This window comes from Athene cunicularia (genome assembly GCF_003259725.1).
Source record: "Athene cunicularia isolate RWA chromosome 4 unlocalized genomic scaffold, athCun1 chr4_part3, whole genome shotgun sequence".
In the NCBI taxonomy this organism is placed as follows: domain Eukaryota; kingdom Metazoa; phylum Chordata; class Aves; order Strigiformes; family Strigidae; genus Athene; species Athene cunicularia.
The window spans coordinates 4,879,445-4,906,494 of NW_020799100.1; the positions used below are offsets into that span (position 1 = coordinate 4,879,445).

Genomic DNA, 27,050 nt, shown 5'->3' on the forward strand with positions numbered 1-27,050 from the left:
AACTGTGTCTAACTCTTGAATAACTCAGAGGACTTGAAAAAGAGCATTACTTAACCAAAACACGTCATGATTTAAGAAGCATCCAGTTCTGAAGGTTTATGGCAAATTGAGAATTTGCAAACGTTGGACTTAAAAAGAGAAGAAAATAAGTGAAAGCACATGTTTAATTACAGTATTGGAAGAGGTAACTACAATTACTAGGGAAAGTAATTTTGAGACAAAGCATTATGTGATATATAATTATGACAATAAAAATAATAAGTATATATTAACTGGAAGAATATCTCAACCCTGAGAGCTAAATTTAAACATTTTTTTTTTAACCAAGACAATCTATGTATTCTTAGTTAGACTTTAACACAATACCCACCTTAGAACACATGTGTAGAAACCACTGTCTTGCAACTCAACCGAGTGAAACCATATTGAATCTTCATCCTTGCTCATCCTAACTTCAGAAAATATAATGGGTTCTTCTAAATCTCCTTTGTTTTTGTACCACATAAGCCTAAGACCTGTGCTTTGGGCCATGCTATAATTAGTTCTGATATAGCTGTAGAAAAGGGCACATTTCACTCGGACTGGTTCACCTGCCAAAGCCATGTATGTCTTGAGATCCACTGACCAGTCAATGCAACCATCAACTGAAAGCAAAACAATAATAAAGAAATATTAGATACAGATATTTTTTTTCAAGACAGTGAAAGGCAGCTTGTGAAATGCAATTAAAAGAAAAGAACCTTTGTTTTATAGCAATGTGAAAACATGAAGCAGCTATTGCCAATTAAAGGGTTTTATACACCTTTTCTAGTTACATGTAAATGCAAATGTGCAGGCAGTAAATAGAGCACACTGGGCCTGCTCAATCCCATTTCTTTAGAATATCGTTACTTTTATCCCCAAAACACTAATTCTTTAATAAATAAACCAAGTGCTTTCACCTTAACTACTTGCCCCTGTAAACCAGTTTTGAATTCTTTAATTCCTTGTTGGAGGAAAATGTACATTGCCATCTGATCCCAATCTTATCCCTTAAAACTTCTCTATTCACCTCTGCTAATTACATTACATTAAAAAAAAAAAAAAAACAAAAAAAACAAAACCAAACAACTAACAGATATGCATTTTATCATTTTCTTTTCAAGGCAGATCCACATAGCTTTTTTTTTTCCCAACAGCCTACTCAGACTATAGAGATATGTATCATATACAACAGGATACAATTACAACATGCTCCCTATGCAATCAAGCTTAATACAGGAATTGCAGAAATATGAAAAGGGATCTTTTGATGTTCTGTTCAGCAAAAACTTTTGAAACAGTTTTCTTGATACTTCACTTTAAAAATGAACATACGTCAGCCAGTTTAATAAAATATTACTTTTCCCTAAAAAAATTTCTCCCGTTATTTTAAATCATTTAGTTACAATATAATCCTAGAACATGCATACATATCAACATACAACATAGCAAAGACTTTTAAATTCAATCTTTTTTTTTATTGCTGGGAAAACCGTAAGCCTGATAGTCAACCAAGAATATGACCAAAGAAAAAGACTGAAAAGGCATATCATCAATAGGCAAACACACTACCTAAAATTAACAGGCTTGATGAAATCTGTAGGTTTTAGAATTTATTGATCATATCCAGCTACATGTAAGTGGAACATCTTTACCCCCGACGTAGATACCTCAAATTCAACCAAGTAAGGTTCAAGTTGCCTCTTCTGCGTTTACAGTATCAATTCTCAAATTCTAAATGTTAGATATTCTCATACACTCTCCATTTCATATACATCTTTAATAGGATTCACACATTAAGTGATTTTATTTATTTCCTAAACAAATGTAGTGAGCCAAAATTCCTACATGTGATGGAATTACCTGATCCAGTTTTTCTTTTTTAGTGGCTTTTACTGTCTTTAAATGATACCTACCCTTTTTTCAGGCTTCTCTTGAATCCTTCAAAACTAACTGTGATAAATGGAAGGTTTTACTTTTCCCATTGCAGTGAATCAGCTTTAATTGTACTGCGACCACATGAACCATGCAACTGAACCATATTTTAAACCCACTGACACTGACCTCTTTCATGTATTTCTAATACATAAACTTCCAGGTAACATCTTGTTGCAAAACAAACTTTACTTGTAAAACTAATATAGGCTCAAGAGGGAAAGGAAACTCATTACTCAAAACTATACTTTTAATATATCTACTGTCACGAGGGTATTGACAGGCAAAGGGAGATCATACAATACCTTCACCTCAAGTGATGCTCCTGCCACCCACCCCACGGGCAGACGCAAACACAGCAGCTGGTTGTGCCAACAGATTTCTTCAACAAAAAAAGCCCCCAAACCAAGACATTCACCTGAAGTTATGTACACACAGTTTTGGTTAACTTCCATTTTCTTTTCACCAAAAACATCCTGCTGATTTAAATTAAAATCCATTGCTTCTTGCTTTTAACAGTTACTGTTAATGACATAAAATGAAAGGCCAGTGGCAAGTTAATGACTTTTCTTCACTGCTGCAGCATCACTTCTTCCTCCGTGTTTTCCCTCTCATAGCTTAGTGCCACACAGAACAGGACAAATTTGGATAATCCTCACCTGAAAATCATGTACCGACGTATTTGTTCTCAGTGCATGCCCTCCAGGTTTATAACATCCTTCACCATGACCAAAGCTGCACACTGTAACTCAAATGCTCTCTTGCCAGGAGCCCATGAAACACTGCATTCACACCTCTCTGCAATGGTGTTATACAGACCCAGGCAACCAGCAGCAGAGCTGGAAAAAGAACCCAACTCTCCCAGTCCTACAAACCCATTCAGTCCACTTTTACATTAAAGCCTGGTTCTGACATCATTCATTATTTTATACAGGTGGCTTTGAGGGCTTTTACATTGAGTGGGTATCAATGTACTCCATACAGAGCTTCCTCACAAAAGCTCTGTGCTTTTTTTAAGCTCTGCTCTTTAGGCTGGTGTGAGTTTACAATTAAGGAGCAGTGCAGAGCTTACAGCTGCCTTCTCTCAGCAGGGGATGCGAAAGGCAAAGCTGAGCTCTCCAGATGGCTCATCCCCGTTCTCCAGGACATATAGGTATTCTCAGAGGCACCCTTCCTCCTGTGCTTTAGCAAAGTCACAAAAGTCTAAGCAGGGGCATAAGCTGAAATGAATAGAGGTGCCCAGAACTGGAATTTAGATCCAAACTAATTCAGCCAATCTAATTAATTCTGTCAATCTTCTCTCAATCTAAGCCTGTCGTGTCATCTAACACTTTTGAACCTGTGATGGTTCAAGCAAAGTTAAACCACAGTAAAGAGTAACTGTCATTCACACACACATAGAAAGCTCGTGGGTCAAGCAGAAAGGTGCCAGTTTCTCATTTATTTCACAAAGCAGAGTCACAATTAGGAAGAGCTACGGAGTTAGGTACTGACCCAATATGGAAATCCAGCTTTGGAAGCTGAAATGCCTCTGCTTCAATAAAATTTCTCCCAAAGTCACACCAAATAACTTGTCAAAGCACAGCTCAAATGAACGCTAAGCATCCTTCAGTGCCATTCAATCTCCTTCATCTTCCACTTGAAAATTTCTTCTCCCTTCTAGCGTGCACTTCTCTATTATTTTATTTTCAAAATCACAACTGCTGGAGTATATAAAGCACAGTGGAATAGATGAAAGACACCTGAACAGAAATTTACAGCCAGGTCTTCAGAGGGGCTGAAACTCCTCTACGGCTCCCTGGTGGAGGGAAGCTGTGGGGCCAGGGCACTGCCAGCGCCCCACTGGAGACACCAGGCACGGTGACCTGACCCCAGCCCCGCGCCCGCATCTCAAAGCGGAAAAGAAAGAAAAGGAGTTTTACACTAGAGATCTTTTTCCATTAACAGTATCTGAATGGACGAATTTTGGCAGCCAGCAGCGAGGCTGACCCCAACAGAGCGAGCACAGCCGAGGGGGCAGGCGCAGGCAGGCTGCCCGCCCGCCGCCCTGCCCGCGCCGCCTGCTCCCCGCAGCAGCTCGCTCCCCGCAGCAGCTCGCTCCCCGCAGCGCGCCGGGAGGCGGTAAGTACAGAGAGGGCAGCGCACGGGGAACAGAGCAACCGTTCATCATCGGGCTGATGGCATCTGCGGAGGGGAGAAGTCTCACAGAGAGCCTTGACTAAATCTTAATTATTGAAGAAAGACTAATCAAACAGGAGACGACTTCTTCCCCTTGTTCTTTTTTTTTTTTTTTTTCCCTGTTAAATACACAGTCAAGAACGTTTCCTCTGACAAAGCTGTAGAGGCTAAAATCTAGGTCAGGCTCCCTGCGCTCACATGGAAGCTGAAATATTTCCTCCTGCCACGCTGTCAGTCACTGGAGCGTGAGCATTGTTAGATTCGTTTGGAGTATTCTCCAAGCTGTCGTTACAAATGACTAGAGCTGCTTAGGTGGAGTTTAGCACTCCATTATCCAGAACAAAGTTTCCTGTCATTTTTGTTGGGCTGGCTCTCAATATATAATATAATCAGTGTGGTAAGAAGAGAAAAATAATGGCGTCAGAGAGACACACTTATATAATAAATATATATACATTTTTTTTTCTCTGCTACCCAATAGTCAGCTGATCCTTAATAAGTGCCTGACTGGAAGCTCATTCAAATTAAATCCTATCCATTGTGGGTGTATTTTAGACACTTCCAATACAGACAATTATCTGAAATATTTTCTAAAATTTGGAGCAGTGGGAGTACATGAAAAACACTGTCCCATTTGTAGCCCAGCTTCAAAAGAAAAAGAGGTTTGCCCATCTATCTGTCAGTCCCCCACCCTGATAGCATAACTTCTAACCTAACTGACTAAATTCAATCCTCGGCCATAGAACATGCAAGTGTTCAGGTACACGAGAGCCATGGGTGAAGGAGAGAGTCCTGATGGGCAGAGAAACATAGCAACAGTGAATCACGGTGGGGCCCCACTGGGCCCATCCCAGTTAGCTATCCAGGCTAATGAAACTGAAAATGAAGGTTTCAAAATTATTAAGCAAATTATAGATTAAGTTGGCTGACAATAAGTTACTGTACTTCTATGTTAGCAATCACCCAAAGTGTGTACTGCATCTCCTTCCCCAATATTTCTTGGTAATTTCCCATTATTCTTATTTTAAATAAATCTAGTTGTCTAGGGAGTCTAGATGCATTTTAACATGAACCATAATAATTTATGAGCAATTATAGAAGAGCATGTACACAGTCTCTGAGCAATTTGTCTTTCTGCTTGCTGCCACATAAATAATTTTTTTGCATTGCGAATCTGCCTGTAATAATTTTTGTAGGGATCTGTCACCTACAGCAATTTATATCATGGCATTGTTAAAAATGTTTGCCTACCTTGTTACCTGAAAATCTCATTTTAAATTGAAATCATCTACAAATAAATAATTAAAAAAATAATACAGTAGCTAATGTATTAAATTTATTGCTCCACAAATCAAGCAATGCTTGAAGCTGTAAATACATAGTCACGAAAAAAAAAAAAAAACCAAAACCCATTCCTCTGATACAGGAGTTATATTATTATTTATATATTAGCCATGGAACAGCAGAATCCAGGAATTGATATCCATCATGCTCGGAGTTTGCAGACACATAGCAATGATAGATGCACTCCATTAAGGAAGTCAGAAAAAGGATGCAAATTTTTTACTCTTAAAGAAGAGAAATCAGTTACAGCCTGTGAATTTTAGTCAATTTGGTATTTTCAGATCTTGATTGTGGAGAAAAGGGAACACATCCTGCATCTGGGCAAATGCAGTAATGCCTTTAATAGCTTTGGCTGGACGTGGTCTTCACAAAGGGTCAGGGTGTTCAGCTAGGCTCATAACTGGTTTCACATCTCTGGCTTTCTGGCTGTGCTGTGCTAATTCTGCTGCGGTGCTTGCAGACCCCTGCCAGCATGTCATCACAGCCTGGTGCTGCCATATGAGACCTGTCTGTCAGCTGAGCACAGCATGTTGTCCCCTGTCACCCCAACTCCTCCCAGCACCCTTCCCTCCTCCTCACACCATGAGCTGAGTCAGGGAGCCACCTAAAAACTGACAGCCACCACCAGCCCCTACCCCTATCTGTGAATCTTTAAGTACTCCAATATTCAGAGATACATTTGCTGGTCAGAGAAGGCATTTCAAACAAAACAGGCTATTGACCACTTTGTGCATTCTTCAAAATCATGGATGGCACCTCCAAAGCAAGGTAAGATCTTTACTTGTAGAACTCCCTCAGCTTAGCAGACCTACCAGACTGGATGGTCAATGGACACTCTCACAACCACCAGTACAAATCCACTCTGCTGAAAGACATCAGAGTTGTTATCTCTGACGTGGAGAGCAGGTTACCCAGTTTTACAGGTGAGAGGGAGAAGCCTACACCAGCAGTACTTCAGAAGGCAGTGGAAGGTGGCCTTTTCCAGCAGCTGGGGAGCTCATCTCAAATATCAAGTAGGGAGGAAAGGATAAGAGAGTTCAGGTAAAGTGTCTGTGATGTTTCTTTTCTGTGAGTTACAGTTTCACCCTTGAGTCAAGCGAAAACTAGTTTTTGAATCTGACTATGCTCATATTTTAAACCGCATTTTAGTTAAAAATAAAATAGTTGTTCCCTGAGGGATATAGTAAATCAAAGACATATATCTGTTAGAGATGAAGACCACTCGGAAAACCACCTTCAGTCCTGAGAAAAAAACCAAGTTTATCGTGATTCAAGATAGGTGAATTTTGCAGTGTTTCTCCTACTACCCTGTTAACAATTTTAACTAAATAATTCATTTCTATCACACAAACATCTAGATTCAGCAATCACCAACCAAGACTATTTTGCTGTAGTAACACAACATTTAAGAAGAGGATCACTCACTGGCTTTGTAGTGTCTCTACTCTGATCTCCACTTTCTGAATGTTTTTGAGCAAGATTTAGACTATTCAAACTTACTGGTGAAAAGGTTTAGGTCTTTCAAGACATGTAAAAGTGCAAATATTCCAAAATTCCTAAATCAAATAATGATGAATGGGAAAAAAACTTCCTTAGACATGCAAATATTTCTCCAAATCTGGCTCATAAATGAGGAAAAATGCATTTACTTATCCTTATACATTGGCAGAATTTTTTCCATATTTTGATCACAGCTTCAAATTTCTATAAGATGGGCTAAGAGGTTTTTAAGACTTGTATACGCTTCTTTTTTTTTTGACCAACTTTCAAGAGGCACGGCTAAGCAACCCAACTCAAATGTCAAATATTCCAGCCGAACACTCATAATTTCCTTTGAGGTCAAAGAAACTGTAAATATATTCTGCCAGAGGTCCAAATAACAATGGATTGCTCTGTCCTCACTTATATATACACATGGAGCCAGAAGCATTTTAGTCTTATAATGAAAATGCAAAGGAAAGAACAAACTAGTAGAACACCAATCTGTAAAATTCGCTAGGGAGAAAGAAAAACAGCTTGGACCCTGAACAAATTCTCAGCTTCCAGGAGTGATGGCATATTAATGAGGTTGAGACTTAGAAATTATACTGAAAGAACAAAAGCACTAAAATAGTGTCAGTAGAAGTTACTGGATGGGGCATTTTATCCTGTAGCGCTTGTCAGAGACAGCTTTTCAGGTGGCACCTTATCACAGGGATTTTCAGGAATGCTTCCTGATGGAGAGAAGAGCAAATCACAGCTGGCAGGTCAGATTTTGCTTGAGACAGGGAGCTCTGAAACACATTCTGTGATGGAAAGGAAATCTCTGATCTCATCATATTCTTTGCTACCTTGTCCAAGTCTGATGATCCTGGAGACAGATGGACCTGAAGTGCCCTTCCAAAGCTGTGCTCTGCACTTCAAGTGGATTGCTCTGCCGAGCACAGAGAAAAGAGGAGGAGGGCACTAAAACAACTGTTTAAAATGCAGCATATTTACCCTAAAAATGAGTGTTTGGTGACCTTGATCTCCCAATCACTTCAGTATCTGGCAGGTTTTTAAAGAGTCTGTGTTGAAGTAAACAGTACAGAAATTGGAACTTATAAAGTGGTTTGGTTTTAAATATTCAGTGTAGTGCCTTGATTCTCCATGGCTGTCACCGCGGTGGAAAACAGTGTAAAAGGCACCTTGAAAATCAACAGCAGTAGAGCCTGGACATGAACAATAAAGAAATCATACTTCATGGCTTTATGCTTTCACGTTTTGCGAAGCCCCAGCTCCAGAAGGGTTCAAGGAGGGTGCTCCAGCCCGCCGTGCCTTCTCAGCCCCTGCTGCATCCCCCAGCCTTCCCGCTGCGGGTCCCCTCCCACACTGGGGCAGGCAGATTTTGAAAGGGTTGTGGGAAAGTTCATTTACAAAGTTCCTGCCTCTGCCCAGCCTCTGTCTTTGCTCCCACAGAAGTAAAGTCAAGCGGGTGATCTGCAGTGAACAAATTACCCGAACAATTAAACTTCTTTTCCTGTTTGTGCATCTATAAATTCATCCCCATTTCTTCAAAGTCAGCCATGAAATAACATCATTAAATTAGCACATCTCCCTTTTTTCTTTATCCTACTAGCAAAGAAACATTATTTTAAAGAAAAAGTATGTTGCTCTAGACTGGAGTGGCCAGATCAGTTATGTGACATTACATCTGCTTCTTGAACTGAACAAATGACAGAACTTTCCTGTTAAATACTAAATTTTAAATTCCATAAACAAACCATTCAGGCACCCAACAACTCAGTGCAAACAGAGGTATGAACTCAATAATGACTGTAAATTAGCTGTTCACCCAGCCTGAAAACCCACCTGAAGCCCATTTTTTTTTTCACATAATGCCCACAAAATCCAGTAAATAAAAATACTTCCACTCTCTAATCTCCAGAAAGGGGAAAAAAATATTTTGTTTAACATCTTCCACAATTAATACTGCCATTTTTATGAGCTCTTTCGATTCCTGAGGAAGTCAATGAATGATGGAAAAGCACAAAGAGAGATTACCCTGCATCTCTGATACTTCTTTGGTGCATAGAACTACCTTTAGAGAAATTACATAGAAAAAAAAAAAAAAAACCAAGAAGAATCAGTATCTAAGAAAAGGAAGAATAATAACATTTACATAATGAGTAAAACAGACTGAAAATATCTCACTGCATTATGAATAAAAATTTTATTCTAAGAAGATTTTGGGTAAGGAGCAACACACTAGAAATGTATTTTATACCTGAAGGTACATGCAATTAATATTTTAAGTGCTGTTGACTATACACGAGCTCTTTAAGGACACTCTCTAAGTTGGTTTTAATATTCTCCAGCCAACCACATTAACCCATGGAGACTTTCACACACTTCTGTTTTCAAGCCTTTAGCACCATGTAAAATTTGGGAACAAAGCTGAAATCATTTCAATAATTGATGAGTCTCTCTTCATTAGTCCCTTTGAATAAAGTTACTGAAGGTAAAGTAGATAGAAACCGGATCCCAGATCAGGTAGTTGCAGTCTCAAGTAATCACACAATTAGGAAACTCTATATCCACTGCTTGTGATTCCCAGCAGGGAATTGTAGGAAAGAGCTGCGAATAATAAGAATTTAAAATTAAAGAGAAGGAAACTCTATTAACTTTCTGGTCCTTGTGGGGCAGACAGACTGGTGTACATGCACAAGATCATTTTATTTTTCATCTGTTTTTCAAGTATGTGGACAGTTTGAGTTGGATTACCTGCTTTGTGGGCACAGTAATCTTGAGTTTGGATTAGGTTAGGAAGACCGACTCCCTGTTGAATACATCAGGCTAAATTAATTTCTTCTACTGTCTACAGAGGGGAATCCTTGAGTGACACAGGCCTGCTGCGAGAGCTCTTACTACCTCTCACTAGTGGCAGAGTAAGACTGCTCAACAGAAGAAGAGAGCAAGGAGACCAGCAGAAGAGCCTAGTGATAGGTGCTTTCCTCTACCACAAGAGGAAAGCAGGACTCAAGCTATTCCTGTGGATGAGCTACATGGTATTTGTACAAGATTTAAGCAATATTCACCAGGACACCTCAGCAGGGACATTTCTGTTAGTCCAATTCCCCATTTACCATGGGCAGCTCATGGCTGATCGATGCTCCTGCCTTGCCCACGCAGCCAACCATGCCATCATGCCAGGCCTTTGAGCAGAAGCCGACTCGGGGCCTCCAGAGGCCTCTCCCAACCTACCCGACCCCAATGATTTGGTCCTGCCACTGACACAGCCCTTGCTGAGCACAGTCCAGACACATAACAGGAGTCTTTCACACAAATGCCCGTATCCAGGTACACACACTCCCCACCCTACTTGTAATAATTTATTTTCTAGTTTACAAAGATGCAGTCAGTCCGTCAGAAGATTACCAAATGCTTTAGAAAACTAGTTCCCCATCACAAACATACTAGGCAGGATGAATGTTTTGGGCCTTGGACATTTGCAAACTATTTGATGAACACACTGCAATGTTTAAAAAAAAAAAAAAAAAAAGGAAGAGAGACTGCACAACTTCAAATCAGGACATGCTCATGAACAGAAAGGAACAAGTCAAGTTCATCTGAATTTAATTGCAACAAATAACCAGCTTTAGTCATTTGCTTTGTCTCTACACATTTACCTTTGGATATCTAGGCATCCTTACCATTTTCCAATTGCTATGCCATTCCTCCTGTTACCTGGCACAGATAATTTCAGCTGCAGTGGCCAATTACCATTTCCACTTGCACGACATGTGAACCTCTGTTTGAAAAGGCTGTGACCCACGCTCTAACCTAGGTTGTAATTCCTCCTCCCATTCTAATTCATTAGCTGCACGTACGCAACAGGATTTAAATAGGAAACTCTCCTGACTGCAGAACACACTGAATTTCATTTCAGTAAAACGAACATCCACAAATCAAAACAATATTTGCTTTTATAGGACAACCATGAATAGAAGTATTAGAGAGTTATTTGATTAAAATGTGTCTGTCACTGATGAATTATGAAGTACTTTCCAAAAGATATTCTTAAACAGTAAATGTTGTTCTTAGGACTTTTGTTTCTATTTAAAATAAACAAACATAGAGTTATCCTTATTGCAAGCTATTATAATTACATGCAAGAAAGAAAAATGAAGGATGACTGAAAAATGAACCATTAAAACAGCTACCCGTGTTACAGACACGTCTCTCTAGGTAAAGCAGCAAGCAGTAATGCCATGCTGTGCTCTGTCACACAGTGTTGCACATTTGTTTAGGTACACCTTTATCATTCACATACACATTTTCTAAAACCTTCCTATCGCAACATCTTACAGCACTGCATCCACTGGCAGCTCCACACACTCCAGTAACGTATCTCCAGGAGAAATAAAGGACATGTTTAGGGGACCACATGCACTTTAATTTCTCGGACACAGACTGTGAAAAGGGTCTGTGATGGCAGCACCCCTGTCTGCCAGATCCCCCAAAATCTCAACCCACTTCCAGATGAGTTGTGAGTGTTGGCCCTGAGCAGGCTCTGCCACCAGTACCACGACTCCTCTCGGGCCGCTCTCAGGCCCCCCTTCCTGGGGCCTCGATCCTCCCCAACCCAACCCTAGCCCTGGCGACAGCCCCTCGGTGGGAGAGAGGGGCCATTCTGTCATCACCAGGGCTGCAGCTGCTCACATGGACATGCTTCCAGGAACTTCGTCCACTTTCCAGTCATCTTCCCAAGTCCTGACTCCAAAGACTCAAACCAGGGCCAACAGCTGAAACCCCACTGAAACCACCACTGCCCTGAGTTGACACAGAGCAGCAACTATTTATCTTTAAGTAAGAACAACCATAAAGCAGACAGACCCCACACCAGCCCCGTTTACAGCCTTTTCCTCACATTTCCCTGTAACTTCATGAGCCAGAAACAAAACAGGTAGCAGGAACATTTCATTTATTAGTAAGCAAAAGTGACTAACTCCAAATACTTCATTACTAATACATCATTTGCTCAGAACGGCACAAAACAAACAGGTCTGTATTTTATTCATAGGCCTCCTGTCATCCCCAACAGTCCCAACTCATTCTGCAAAACACAGCTGCCACGTGTTTCACCAAGTAGCGCTCAAGATGGGGACAGGAAGATGGAGAGATATTTGAGCTCCAGGCTGAGGCGAGGCAAGGCAAAGATGGGAATTGGGATCTGGGATGTGGGGAGATGGGGAGCCCTTGGCACCTGAGGCCTTTCTTCAGATCACATCCTCCAGCTGGGACACCATCCTGCAGCCCCACCATCCATCAGCACATCATTATTAAATCATCACAGCTCAAGGTTAAAGAGGCTCTGAAAAATCATCATTCAAGCCTCCACCTGAGCTACCAATAAACCAGAAAAATTACATAACTGGAGTCACTATTCAAATTACTGTCTCTCCACTTGTACTGAGTAGTTACTCAACACTCCACATGCAATGTGGAGACTGCTCATTTTCTATCAAGCTTCTTGCTCACTCCCAGTTTTTAGCCCTAACCTCTAGCCTTCATTTACTTTCTCAGCCTTGGGAACTGACGGCCATGACAGTCTGAGGACAAGTGTTTAAGTAGTATTTTAGAATGATTAATACAACAAAGTGTTGATGTGGCTACACCTGGGTTGGCTTCTGTACAGATCATCCCAAGGAAAACCAGTATGTTTTCCAGTTAGGAATCGATGTTTTAGAATATGTAAAACCAGTGCTTAAGTTCTTAAACAGAAAAAACTCACAGTGAATTAGGGGAGTCAGGACAGAAATATAAAGCTGGATACCACCTTCTTCCATCTGTCTTCTTCACAAATAGGGTGCTCGTTTCCAAGCCCAGCTGCAGTTAATGAGTTTGAGAGGTGCCAACTGCTCGGTGGCCTGGGGACTCCCATCCCTGCTCAGGGCAGGCTGGCTGTCCCTGCACCTCATGGCAAGCTAGGGGAGGGGTCCTGGCTCCCAGCTCAGGGCTGGGGCTCTCCTGCCTCCCTGTCCCCCGTCCTTCCCTCACCATCCCAGCTAAATGCAGGTTGAATTCAACAACTGCATTTAGTACAGTGAGGAAACTGGGGATAGGTGGAGGATTCATGGTGACAGTGTTGTCAGTGGATGCATTCCTAATTAAAAATGTTCTATTCAATTCAACCTAGTCGAATTTATTATTACTTTGACTTCATTATTTTTCAGTTCATGGTGACAGATATTTCAGTTCAGATGACAGAAGTGTCATCTGTCCAGCTCTACATCTGAAGGAAAAGGAAAATGACTGTTCCCAGCCAGAGGGGAAAAAGTACACAGGAGGCATGTGGCCTCAGGGTAGTGGCTTTGGGCTACAGACAGGGAAGTGAAGTGAGAGGCCTGACAGTATAACATGTGTTCCCAGGGCACACAAAAAAAAGCACTCTGAATCAGCTCTCATCAAGGTTAAAGCAGAATTTGATGCCAACAAATCAGTCTTGTTGTCATAAAATGCATGGTCCAGCCTTAGAGGTGTTGGTGTTCAACTCCCACTGAGGTCAGTGCTCCCTACAGAACCTCTGCACCCCACAGCACTGGGTGCTGATACTCCTGGGAGCACATCCCTATGGCAAATCATCTTTGAAAGGTGAAGGGGAAAAACTCAGAGAGCTGTTTTAGAACCAGGGGTATGAATCAGAAATAAAGAGATGCAGACATCATACAAACTACGTTAAGGGAACTGCTGATAAAGAGATGTTCTTCAAAGATGAAGATACTTACTGTCATATTTCTGTTAAAAATAAGAGTATCACAAATGCAATCACATTTTTTCATGTGTCACTTGTGAAATAAATGATATTTCACTGTGAGGTTGACAGTATAAGAAATGAAATTAGAATGATTTGCATATTAAAAACATTATTGTCTTCATTGTAAATATTTCCATCAGGATGACTCTGAATAGAATCTTTGCAAACAGAAATATAAATACCCTCATTCCAGATTTCACATAATCTGAAATCATACTGTGTCAAGTTGTCAATTTTAAGAATTCTCCTAAGCCATTACAAATCTCATTTTAATCTCTCTAAAGACTCATCTGATTTTACATAATTGAAAATAACCACTGCTTGTAATGTGTTCATTTTGATGTGCAGTGAGTAACACGGTGCCAGAACCCTTCCAGCCAACCCCTATTTTGAAAAGCTGTGCTAAGTTTTCAATCTCCAGACTGCCCAGGGCTGCGTACACTTTTACAATAAAATTTTTTGCTATTGTTTAATACTGAATATTCCAAAGTATGCCATCAAAATGACAAGAATTGGATTTTGTTCCTCTTCCCTGGGACTGATCAGTGTGTTTAATTTAGTAATAAAAATAAGGAAATATAACCCCATTAATGAGCTACAAACTTGAGATAACAAGCAGCATCACTAATAGCCCAGTTGCTACTGGACTGCTTCTCTATGTAGTAGCCTCCTGTAAGAAGAGATGAATCTACTCAACAGGTGTAAAGGACCCTGCACTACTTTGCTTCTATTTGCATATATTCAAAAATAGTCTTGGCACTCTAGAGAGCAGAGATAACACACTTGAAGGATGTAAAGAATGACAGCAGTGTCCCACTAGACCCCAACCAACAGACATGCAAACAGAGGCATGGACAGAGGTGACTGGGGTTAAACCTTGGGTCTCAAGAATATTCACAAGCCTTCACTGCACATACATGTGCACAGATCAGAAGAATATGATGCAGGAAACAGTGACTTTCAAACTGGTTTTGCAAACTTTACATTAATTAGGAAAGGATTTCTCAAATGCCCATGCATCTCCAAACTTTGTGCTGGAAAGACCATTTTCTTCTAAATTACAGGAGTAGGCTGCATGCAAAATATTCTGAATTTTTGGTTCTCTAAATTACTGTTAACCCAACATTATTCCTGCCTACCTTGGGTTTTTAAATGGAATTACATGTAGCCTGCAGCTTCAAATCTAAATGAAAAATGTAGCTCCAATTGAACCTTAGGGAAAAAAAAGGCAAAAGTTAATGAGATTTAAATTAGTAACAGCCAAAGCTTTCCCTTAAAGAAAACATTATTGATTTTAAAGAGCTACCTAATGAAAAAGAATGGCACTCATTTAAGACTTTGCATGAGCTACATTAGAGATTCATTTATAATAATAAATAAGGATGTGCTTTACAGCGCAATGAATCAGCAAAAAATTTATGTACATATTTTTATGACTTAAATACACATTCCTTAAGCCTTTAATCACAGTTTTGGGTGGATTGTTTATGGTAGTAAAGAAATCACAGACTCTAAGGCCCAGACCATCAAAGATAACTAAGTAGCCATTCCCTATAAGAGTTAAACATCTACAGACACAACTGTGGGGTTTATAATCTATTCTTCATTTGTAAAATGTTGCCCTTTATTCTTTACTAAACAATGTTTCTGTTTTAAGTTCAAAGAACTAATTAGTGGAAAAATTCTCCTCCCATGAATGCTCTGCAGTTTTTGTACAGTAAGTATAAAAAAAGAGTATTGCCAGGAGAGGGTGTATGTATGTATATATGCACTCTTTGTAAATTCCTTGAATAGGTAGGAAATTTGTCAAGATGCTGGTTTTCACATATTTTCATTCAAACACAATTTTATACAATCACAAGATACTTCACCATATCAGTATAGTTCAGGAATATAATACTGTGATCCTATAACATGTAAATATGGAACACTAGTGACCATGCACAGGTAATGGTCTGGCTGCATTTTGTCAGCTTACCAAACCACAGAATCATAGAATGGTTTGGGTTGGAAAGGACCTTAAGAGATCATCTAGTTCCAGTCCCCCCAGTTACTTCTCTGGGAACTGCCAAGAAAACGGATGAAGCCCAAGGTCCTCCAAGCAAGTTTCAAATGACTTTTAAAATTAAACTACTTTGATATAAAGTAAGTAGGCCTGGACCCAGTCCAAACAGAATTTCACCTCATAATTAATCAAAGCTCCAGACAAAACCCATCAGAACAAAAGGAACACTGAGTTCATTTGCTGAGGTACCTGAAAGTGCTAAAACTTTAAACTCCCTAAGTGGTCAAATTCCCTCTATCTCAGTGGCTGAAACCAAGCTTGCGTGGGGGAACCCCAAGCCCCCAGCTCCTACCCTGGTAGGTACCTGCTCAGATTCACTGCTCAAGCCATAGAGCTGCCTGGAAGCACCTCAAAGGGTTGTCATGGTGCTACAGATGGGCAGACTGACCGTGAGGTGCTGATGACAAAAGGTAGTGTTGAACCCCTAACAAACTCTAAAGATTAAATTTATCCCATGTACAGCAACACCAGGAACAGAAGTAACTACATTTCTCTCAATAAAGCAAGCAACACATTCTCCTGTCTCAGACTAAGCTTGTGTATGCCAAGATAATAAACAGCATGTAAAGGTCCCCCAAAGAATATCCATGGGTACCACAATCCCAGTACAGCACTGGTTCTGTGCTGTAGTTCACCAGGACACCCTATCACAGGGGAGATAACACTTGTCAAAACATGTCTGAACTGCTGGACTTAATTTTTGCTTTGTTAAAGCAAAAAAAATGATTTGAAAGAGAAGGATTTAGTTTTAATAAAAAACGATCATACACATTAATTTCACCTGCCACAAGACTGTACCTTGAAGAGAGTCTTTAATAAATGAATAAACTGAATAAAACTTAATCCCATCTGTTTCAGAGAACGAAGAATTACACCTGCCTATTTGTGAGATGATGTACAGATCCCTGGCAGACCTCCTCCCTGACCTTCAACCTCCTGCTGGTGTCCACCTTCACACAATTTTGGGCATCTTATCCATATTATCATCACAATTCAGAGCAGTAGTGCAGCTCTGAATCAAATCCTACTGTTGTCCTCCCTCACCTCTCTCAGTTCAGTCCACAAAGCGGGTTTTGGTGTACAGAAACTACGTTTCATCAGGAGGATATTACCCCAGGGGCTGCGCTGCGGGTATATACACACATTCACTCCCACCCCAAATGGAGACAAACCAGTCTAAATCGATGGCAGGTCCTCAGATTGCTCCAAAGCAGACAAGAGGTTGGGAGACATTCAATCCCAGGGGATCAGCAGAACCCCAGGATTCAATCTGGTTGGAAGCAAACCCCCACAAACCACATACCATTTAGATGTGGGCGCTTCTGCCCCAAATCCTTTTTTCTAACAATCTGCTCTTGCTGCACCAAATTACATGCTAACACAGATCTAGCCCAGGATGCCCTAAGATGGGAATTTCTATTGTTTTGAAAGTTATATGCTCCAGACTTCATGCATTAAAAGATGAGCTCCCAGAGGCAAGTCAACTCTCAAACATGTAATCTTTGGGAAGAACTTCTGGTGGAGAGAAGGAAATTGTAATTGAAGTACACTAGGTTGGTTTTGTACTTTGTTCTTCCCCTTCTTAAATTATAATTAATAATTAATAATCGTGAGCTTTGTGTTTGTTTTTAACTGTGGTATCCCCTGAGGCTTGATGAAAAAATTGAAACTGCAGGAACTGCATCCCTGAATTCACCCTATCATTGCTTATTTCTCTAAACTATATCTTTTAGTCATGTTCAGTAACATTCTGGGAGATCAACATAAGACAGTCCTTTCTACGCCACACAAATGTGACTGGAGTACATTGTATATCAGCAAGATGCACCACAGAAGAACCATGTTGGCTTAGGAGAGCTCAGGTGCGGATGGGAATCTCACTTCTATAACCCCAGCTCTGGTTTAGATCTACGCCGAAAGAATTACCAGTGGACAGAGAGCATCAGCTGGCAGTTGAAACAGTCCTAAATTAAAAATAACCTAAGCTAGATCTGAGGGAACGAATAAACAGCTGTTACTCACCTTGCTGCCATAGTGATTTTCACATCAAAATAAGCCTAAATTTAAAAATGTTTCTCTTGCTTTTATTTGATTCCACTCTATACAGTGGTCTTTGCAGTCTCTTTTCATAGCTGGTGCAGAGATCGCTTTCTGATGTGTTATGGACCACAGCTCAAGAAACCCAGATTTAAAGCCTGCTTCCCAGCAAATCAGTTCGTATGCAGCTCAGGCTCCTGTGACAGTGTGCAGCCTTGTGCTCCTCATTAACATCCTCTAGATTTTAATTACCCCTGCCCACATTCAATGAAGAAACTTTAGCACATCACTTCTGACTTCCAAACCCTTCATGAGTAACAGGCTTCCACAAGCTTTTTTTTTTTTTAAACCCTTTTTTTTTTTTTTTTTTCCCCTTCCCTTGTGTCTCCTACAAGTTTGGGGTTTTGAATTGTTTCAACCCACAGAGTTTAACGAGGTTCATATGCACTCTGTGCTCCAGTAAAAACTTCAAAACTTGGATGTTTAAAGTTTATCTTCTTTCCCAAGAGCTTTCAGGTGAGTGTTTGCTCTGTTTTAAATGTTCTAGTGGGAATTCCTACAAGCACCTTGCCCTTTCCTTCCCGCCTGCAGAAGAAATGCTGCTTTCATTGAAGGGAGACAACAACTAAAAATATTCTGGCCATACACACCCAGGCTTCCCTAGTGGAACGATATACAAGAGAGATGGTATTTCTTTGGGGATGGAAAAAACGGTGTTCACAAGGAGGTGGCTGAATCATTCAAGCATTTGTTATGTCTGTAACTTTACCAAAACTCTTTTGAGCTTTGACAAAAGTTCCGTGGTCAGGTGAAACCAAGCATTGTGCGCTTTAAGCTTCAAGCTTCAAATGAAAGAAGACCTAGCAAAAGTATCTGAAGATAATTACTCCCAGTTTTGCCAAGGCCAGGCTTTCTCCAGCCTTACATCCCCCCAAATGGTGAAGGCTATCTTAGGACGACCTTCTCGAGGAGACAAAGTCTGCCCATCATTCAGAGGAAAGATTAATATACTAACAAAATCCTCTGGCCATTTAACTCTTTGCCTATTTCATCTCTGATTTTCTTTTATTAGAGAAAATGATCTTGTACAGACTTTATCAAAAGAGCTTTGTTAATGCTAACACTTGCAAAACAACTATGCTAATATGACATTTTCCATCCGCTTGTTCTGTACTTTTATGCCACTCAGCAATGAAGTACAGCAATTCTCTCCCAACCTCTAATTTTTGGCCACGTGAGTTTGTGGGAGGCCACTTTATTATTACTTTTACTGTGCTAATTTATTGTCATTTATTACTTACACAGAGTACACTTGCACTTTAAACCTGACTAAATGTGCCATCTGGTCAATAGCCTTGTTGACACAATGTTGGTTTATTAAAAATTATTATTATACTAGTAAACCAGTATGCTAGAAAAAAACATTTGGGGAAAGTTCATTTCTACACATGCAACGTCTCCATGCTTTCATACAAAACAGACCCTGGTAGTCACTTGAGCACACAGAGCAGCTGAACCTCTTACTCTTCATCTCAGTTTAGAAACCTGAACCAAGCTGAAAAAGGAAAGTCTTGGGGAACTCTGGCAATGAAAGAAAATAATAGTATCTTGCTGTGACACTGGAACCACATTTAGAAAGGGGACCAAATAGCTGTTCTTTACTAACTAGCAATTTTAGAATGCACAAGAGTTTTCAAAAAGCCTCAAATCTGCAATCCAAGCATGCAAATAAACTGGTACTTGTACAGCCAACAAGGTTTACCCACACAACACTTGGTCATCTCCTCTGTGTTATTCACGTTCACCATTTAGGGTGCTGAATAAACATCACAGGAGTGCCTAGATGTTTATCAAACAGATGAAAATAGGCTTATCCTCAGGAATACACAATCTTGATAAGAAAAGTAGATAAAAGGAAGTAATAATTATCCTTCTTTCCTCAAGAAAACAGAAATATTGAAGCTTCAAGTCAAGAAAACATTTTCATACACAGTAACTCTTTAATTAAGACACTGTTCAGCCAACTCCTGATGAAGGTAATGGCAGTGAGGGGATCTGAACATACATCTGCAGTCCACAGCTTTCATTGCATGGCTTGCTTGGTCTCCAGGTTAAAAAAAATAATCAAAATTAAACCTAGACTGAAATCATCAGCCTTCCACATTATTTTCACCTCACAGTTGTCAGAGTACAAGAGCAGAGGCCATGATTTGGACTTACACCACAAATGTCTCAGCTAAGCCCTGAGCACTGAAGGATCCCCAGACTGTGAGAGCCCATTGCTAGAGCCCTCCTCAGACGAGTTGTGTGCACCAAACACTCATGGGGCACCCCATCAGCATCCCACACACACCACCCTCAAGCTCTCTGAAGTTGTGGGTTTGCTATGTGTGCACTTGAGATGATCCCTTAAAGGGTTGGGTTTGGGGTTTGTTTTTACATCTTGGCTCCCCACTTTTTCCCACTACATTTTCCTTTTCGATCTCTGAACAAGAATATTCTATCTACACTTTCAACATCTCAGTCTGCTTCTGGAGACAGCTGGCTACACGAGTCTGCCTATTTATAACTATTTTTAAAATACAGATGAAGAGAGAGGCATTTAGATTAGAGGGGCTGGCTGAGGACTTAAAAGTGCACTGTTTTAAAAAAACAAAACCAAGAAGCTATAGCTAACCACCTCTGCAGCATTCCTCTATTTGATTTCCTTAACAGCTATTGTAATTTCTGAATTTAGTTTTCCTTTTAATTTATAAAAGCCAGTTCCTGATTGTATTCAAACTAACATTATTTTCTCCCTGGAAAGACCTGTTGTTGTCTTTGACTTGTAACTTCCCTTCCACTCAGTCCCAGCTTTGACATAATATCAGCTGGGAGATCTTGAGCATTTCAGTTTCGAAGGAGATGAGGTGAGGACTGCATGGGGAAGTGCGGTGCCTCAAAGACATGGCCCTAAACCATTCTACAATGGACAGATGTCCATAACATCATCACCGCTATGCTCTGGACTGGACTTCAGCTTCAACAGGGAGCCAGCCTCTACAGAGGTAACAGTGCAGTCACCCATGTGTGAGCGACCAGCAAGGAACATTTAGTGCCATGTGGCCACATCACATTGAGAGTGACAGTGTGGCACTTGCTTTTATTCTCTGAACAGACAGCACCCTAAAATCTCCAGGCTGTCAGTTCAGTAGGAAAGAAGAAACTTTCCATTTGGCCAATTTAATCACACTGGTTTTTATTTGTATTTTAGAGCTTTCATCCCCAAATCCCATCAAAGGCCAAGCATCACTGTCTGTCCCTTAAAAAAAAGAAATAGCACCTGGATTCCACCTGCACCCGCAGTGCATTGTATCCATGAAGTTATAGCTCAAAAAACGTGATTTTTTTCTGTAAGTGCTATAAAAGATCCTTCATGGTACAGTGCAAAATCACTGATCTGCACATTTCATGCAGCTAGTGGGTGAACCAGCTGTGGTACAACATCATTGGGATGCTTTGCAGGACTCCGGACAACAGTTCATAGATCCCACAGTTTATGGTTCAGGGCAAAGGTTGCCAAAAATTTTACCTGTGACCACTCTGAATGGGTGGCTTCTTTCAGACAGGCTGCTGTATCTCACATTTACCACGGTGGAGTTCAAGGGCTGTAAGCCAGGTCTTCACATGACACAGCAAGCTATTTGCACAACTTTGCCTTCATTTGAGAGGAGGAGGAAACCCAATAAGCATCAACAATTGCTCTCACTATCCTATTAGACCACAGCACCAGGGAGTGTGAAGCAGTAGCTTGTCTGGGCTGGCAGCAGCTCCTGGCCATGCCCTGCAGGTTTGCCAGGGCCCCCTCCGACCTGCACTGCACTTGCCTGGGCTCCAGGGCAGGCAAGAGGACCAAAACCAAAAAAGGTCTTTTTTTAAAAAAAAAAATCAGTTTTTATAAGGAAACGTATACCTGAAGTGAATCAATCACGACCCTGATTAAAGCTTAATTACCTTTTTTTCACCTTGGCTCAGTTAAACTATACAATAGCGGTCATGCAGTGCCAGGAGCCAGTGTAAAGCAACGCACAAAACCCACATCCAGAATATTATGGCAAGATCTTTACTCTTACTCCTACTTTTTCCACTTTTTTTCTTTTACCTCCTGCAAGAAGTACCTAAGAGCAGCGACTCGGAGATCGCTCCTTCCCAGGATGGGCACCTGAGGGGAAGGGACAAGTTCCTCTGCAACAGGTTTAGGGGGAATGTGAATCTCCAAGCCGTGCAGGTGGTGACACTCCACTTGGCAGAGTGCCCTGGCAGGCTGTACCTACCTCTACAGCGGGGCACCACAGCTGCAAAAATCCTCCTCTGGAGGATCCTGTCTCCCCAAAGGCACTTCAGAGGACAGGGGTTGGCAAACAGTCGATGCAGAGAACCTTCTCTAATTGTCTTCTTTCCAGCTGCAGGGTGCAGGTATGAGTAGGAGGGCACCCAGCAGGACCTTAAAGCAGCATGGCCACTACAAAAGCACATTGCCTCTTAGCTGAGCTGCCCCAAGCAGTACCGAGGGAAGGAGCAGCCTCAAGGGAGACATACAGATACTGAGCCTTATAGGAGAGCACCAGACTGCACACACATGCTTTTCAGATCTGCACTGCAAGCTGTTAAACCTGCCACAGCTCTGGCTCAAAATGCCCATGCTGCGCTTACAAAGAGCCGAGCCCAGGACTGCTGCCAAGGCACTGGGCTGCAGCGGGTCTGGCACCGTCTGCGCCACGTCCCCACACATCTGGTCAGCACAGGCCCCACTAAGCAAGAGGGAAGGCTGAGGCTTCCCCCCCAGACACAGAGCAATCTCCTTGCATGGGCTTCATGACTCACAGCTCGAGCACCATGCAAGGCTGGTCTTGCGTAGCAGCGCTGACCCATGAGCAGCCAGTGGTTACATGGGCTCCTTCTGCTCACCGAAGCAGAGAAAAGCCTACAGGGACTCTGCTCACTATCCTCCCAGAGCAGCCATCACACGGCCCCTCCACATGCTCTGATCAATATTTAAATGATGGTGACAGCCTTAAGAGGCCCTCCCACACACACTGTAATGGTGCCTCCAGACATCCGATCTGGCCAGGGTCTGAAGGAAAAAGAAAAGATGAGCCTTGCATTGTATCTTGAAGGTCAGTAGGTTCAGGCATGTTTGAAAGTTTAACTAAGGCTTTGTGGCAGGTCATCTCCCTACTTCCTGATGTGGAAACAATTTTATTTAATACTTCATTGAAATAACAGACCGTTGCGCAATACCCCCTGACAACAGTCTTTGGAGCAAATCTGCTGCCCCAGACAGGTAAAGCTCCTCTGCAGTATAATTAACAGACTGTAAATTAAAAGCTCTGTAATGTCCACCTGAAGCTGAGACACCCATCCCTTCCCTTTCCACACCAGCGCTGAAGCAAGGCAGCTGGACACTGCACCGAGGCACTGCCTGCTGCCCTACCGCGACTCAAACCTTCAGCCCCCCACCGAAAACCTCAGCAGGTAACCCCAGGCAAGCGCTGCTGCCTGCTCCCACTCATGGGGCTTCAGCCTTGGTTACCAAAAAGGTGCGGTACGTTACTGATGACACTGCTAATGCAGTTTCTGCTGTGAGGCACAATATGTCTTTTCCATGAGCGGAGGTGGGAAACTGTGTTATGATAAAACATTACGCTAGCTGCTCCAAGACACCGCAGCTCCCCAAGTAATTACAATGGGGGTAAAGTGCCTTTCCTCTCTCAACACACAGCACAAGGCAGCATCAAACACATACCTCGCTCTGCTCAACTGCTGCAGGAGCTCCAAACCTCCTGTATCCCTTGAGCCTGTGATGCCCGGCATGCAGGCAAGTATCCCACTCTGGTATTTAAAACAGGAACATGTCAGGAGGTTCCTCACCCCTAATTCTGAGTTTCTTGCTAGTTCTTACTTAATATCTTCTAATTTTCCCAATTTATGAGGTAGCACTTGCTTACACACAATGAATCTCTGTCACCTCTGTGAGAATAAGACCATTTGAGCTAAAGAGAAGGTCCCTGCTATGCACCAGGGAGAGCACAGACACTTTAGGATACAGCAGGTGATGTCTACTCATTCATCTTTCAGAAGAGGGGGCAGGAAAAGCTGAGACAACGCAAGTAAAAATATTTCCCGAACACAGTTTTGTCCAATAAATCACACCAGAAGTTGAAAAAAAAAAAAAAAGTGACCACACTTCATTCAAATTTAATTGCCTGAATTTCACCTTGGAACTGTTTTCAGCTTGAATAAAGCCCTTGGTAAAAGCCCGTGGTGTGCAGTGACTTGAAGTAACCAACATCAAGCTGCTGAAGACTCTGGAAAAATTCCTTTTTGAGATGCCAAGAGCAGCAGCGGGCAGGGAACAGTGTGAGCCAGTGTGGCTGTCCCAGACACCAGCCCTACAGCTGCACTTCTCTCCAGCAAAATCACTGGGGCCAGGCTACAGCATAAATGGCAAAGCCAAAGAAACGTTAAAAACAGCAGGGAGAGGAGGAGAGGGAAGGACACTTCAAGAAGGCGCAGTTTAAATACTCAGCTTCTATTTTAAAGAAGACTCTGAAGTAGGGCAGGTGCTAAACATCAATGGATGACTCAGTTTGTTCCTCCAGAACGGCCACTTACCCCGCTTCTCTGCCCACCAGATACAGAGGTAGAATCCATCAGCCAGACAGGTAGTAACAATTAACTGAGAGTATTCTTAACCACATTTATATTTTCACTCTGCTCATCAAATAGAGTCAGAAATTAGATTTTTCCATCAAAGTATTCAACTACTACTTTTCTTATTCCAGGCCAGCAGAAAGTACATAGAAGGAGTCACATTAGGTTTATCTGTCATGATCAGTTTTCACTAACTGCAAAGAGTTGGGTGAGTCTTTCCTATTTCATGGAAAGGCAGTAATTGGAGCCAGTTGCTAACTTCGGAGCAAGATCCACATTTTTAAGGTGGATGGCTTTAGTTTTAAAGAACTGGAGGACGAGCAGCTTGTGGAAAGCCCTGCAGATTCCCATCAGCTCGAGGCACGGCAGCATTGCCAGATATAAAGTCCAGACACTGATCTAAATGTCTCCAAAGATCAGATGTTTGCCTCCAGCTTTAACACATGGGGTGGGTTTCAAGGTTCCCAGTAGTCTGACTATGCAGATGGACCTATTTTTTGCTAATCAGAAAGTCTAACAGCAGCTTGCACTGGCAAGCAGGTCCTGCTATCCTTCTGTAGGAACAATTATGACCTTCCAGATACTGCACTGATTTCAGCATTAACATTTTTCACACTTCCCTGTCACAACAAAAAACATGCTCACATTATCTCCATACAGACACTCACGGGAGCAAGTATTAAGCAGACTTTCACAAGGTAACACAGATTCAAACAGATGGACAGACTCTGGTTTTTAAGCAGCACCATTCCACGGGGTTTCCTTTAGCCAATTTGATCACCTCTGAGGAAAGGAAGCTTTACACCTGATGCATCTGTGCTGAAAGACCCCCTGCCTTTAAAATGACTTTTCTGAGTGTTATTGGAAACAACAACATTAAGGTAATGGCAAGACTGGCAGTGAGAAATTCACAGGGGATGCAAAATAAATGAAATCAATTAGTATTATAAATACAGGCTGAGTTTCACATGTCTCACATGTCAATTACTCGTACTGAACTTTTGAGACTTTATTATTAACAGGTTTGTTTTGGAAAAGGCTATAAAAAATGAACAGAAAAACCCAACAGTGCTATTTTAAACTTGTGCCATCACACTGCAGTTTACATAGCTGCAAATAAAATGGAAGAATATTTTTATGAACCATCAAATGGTTCGACTAATATCAAGAGGCATTTACTGAAACAAAAAATTTTGAACAAGCCTGCTTCACAGCAAGCCCAATTTTGATTTTTCTAATTAAATGAAGAACAATTCATACCCATATATGAAACTGGATGAGCTCTGTTTAAATATCAGCTCTGGTGCAACGTACATTAAGCAAACGCATCGGTTTTGAGGTCAGCTGTCATTCTTTCCAAATTGCTCCCTGAGCAGATCACAGAGCAGATGGAAAAGGCCAGTTTGACATGACTCTCTGGCTTAATTATAGCATTACTAAGACAGCATATGGAGTTGGTATGTACTGTAGAATTTTATCCAATAACTTTATTTCTCATAAATTCAGTAATCTGCTTCATTTGCTTTTACCTGATTCTCAGTACATACATTCACTGCGATTGAATTATTTTTACCTGTGCATTATTAGGTCAAGCCTTCTTAGCAAGTACAAGAGCTGTAAATCCACATTAATGTTCAAAGGATCACAGAACCTAAATTCTATATCAAGTACAAGATCCTTCAAAACATCAGTATTTAAACTGATTCACTGTTTTCAGCATTAATTGTGTCAGATCCCTCGAGTTACCCTGTGACTGCTCAGACGAGCAATGCCAGACTGGTTTAGTGACAAAAAGGCTTTGTATTACATAGACTAACACCCCCCAAAGAATCATCTCCTGGCATATGCCTGCCCATATGCACAACGCACCCAGAACACAGTGCTATGCAAAGGCAGCAAAAATAGGTCCAGTAGGAAGAGCAGAACAGATAAAATCCCTAACACGCTACCTGGACGCATGGGTGGTTTAGCATCTCATCATAGCACTGCTGCATTTCGATACCCTTGGTTTACAGAAATCACTGCAGCATTCAAATATGCAAAGTAATTGCCTTTCAACAAGAGATTTAAATTCTTGATACTGATCTTCTGTTGAAAATTTTTTAGGAAAGGTGAACACCAAGTAACATTGAAAACTGTCGTTCCAGTCCTCTAAATACTGAAGTTACATAGGGGTTTGTAACGGTTACCTATGTCAACAGTTCCATTTGCAGCACTGATAAACTGTTCAAGGTTCTGATAGGATATCAGGGTATGTTGTAGGTGCTGACATGATAAAATATGAGAACCACCTGCCATCATGGAAGGGCACACTTCAACTGGACTGCAACTATCACTAGAATTCCTCCAAGGTCTATAATTGAATAGAGGGTGTTTTGCAGCACTGGACTGTTCAGAATCCCGTATCCCTGCCAAATGTATCAAAACCAGGAAGCAGAATAACCCAGTGCCTACTTGAGTATTTTAATACTCTTCGCCTGTTTTCCTAAACGAAGTAAATGG

The 27,050-nt window shown here is 41.3% G+C and overlaps 1 protein-coding gene across 4 annotated transcripts in view; it reads right to left on the reverse strand.

The window, feature by feature from the left end:
• The window catches only part of IL1RAPL2 (interleukin 1 receptor accessory protein like 2), a 393,161-nt gene that overhangs the window by 193,051 nt on the left and 173,060 nt on the right, over window positions 1-27,050 (reverse strand). For 3 of the 4 annotated variants that reach the window (XM_026848603.1, XM_026848604.1, XM_026848606.1), the window contains one exon: window positions 371-644. The exons of the other annotated variant lie outside the window; for it this stretch is intronic. In XM_026848603.1, coding sequence (XP_026704404.1) covers window positions 371-644 — 274 coding nt within the window. The remainder of the gene's footprint in view (window positions 1-370; window positions 645-27,050) is intronic. 4 annotated transcript variants of the gene reach the window in all.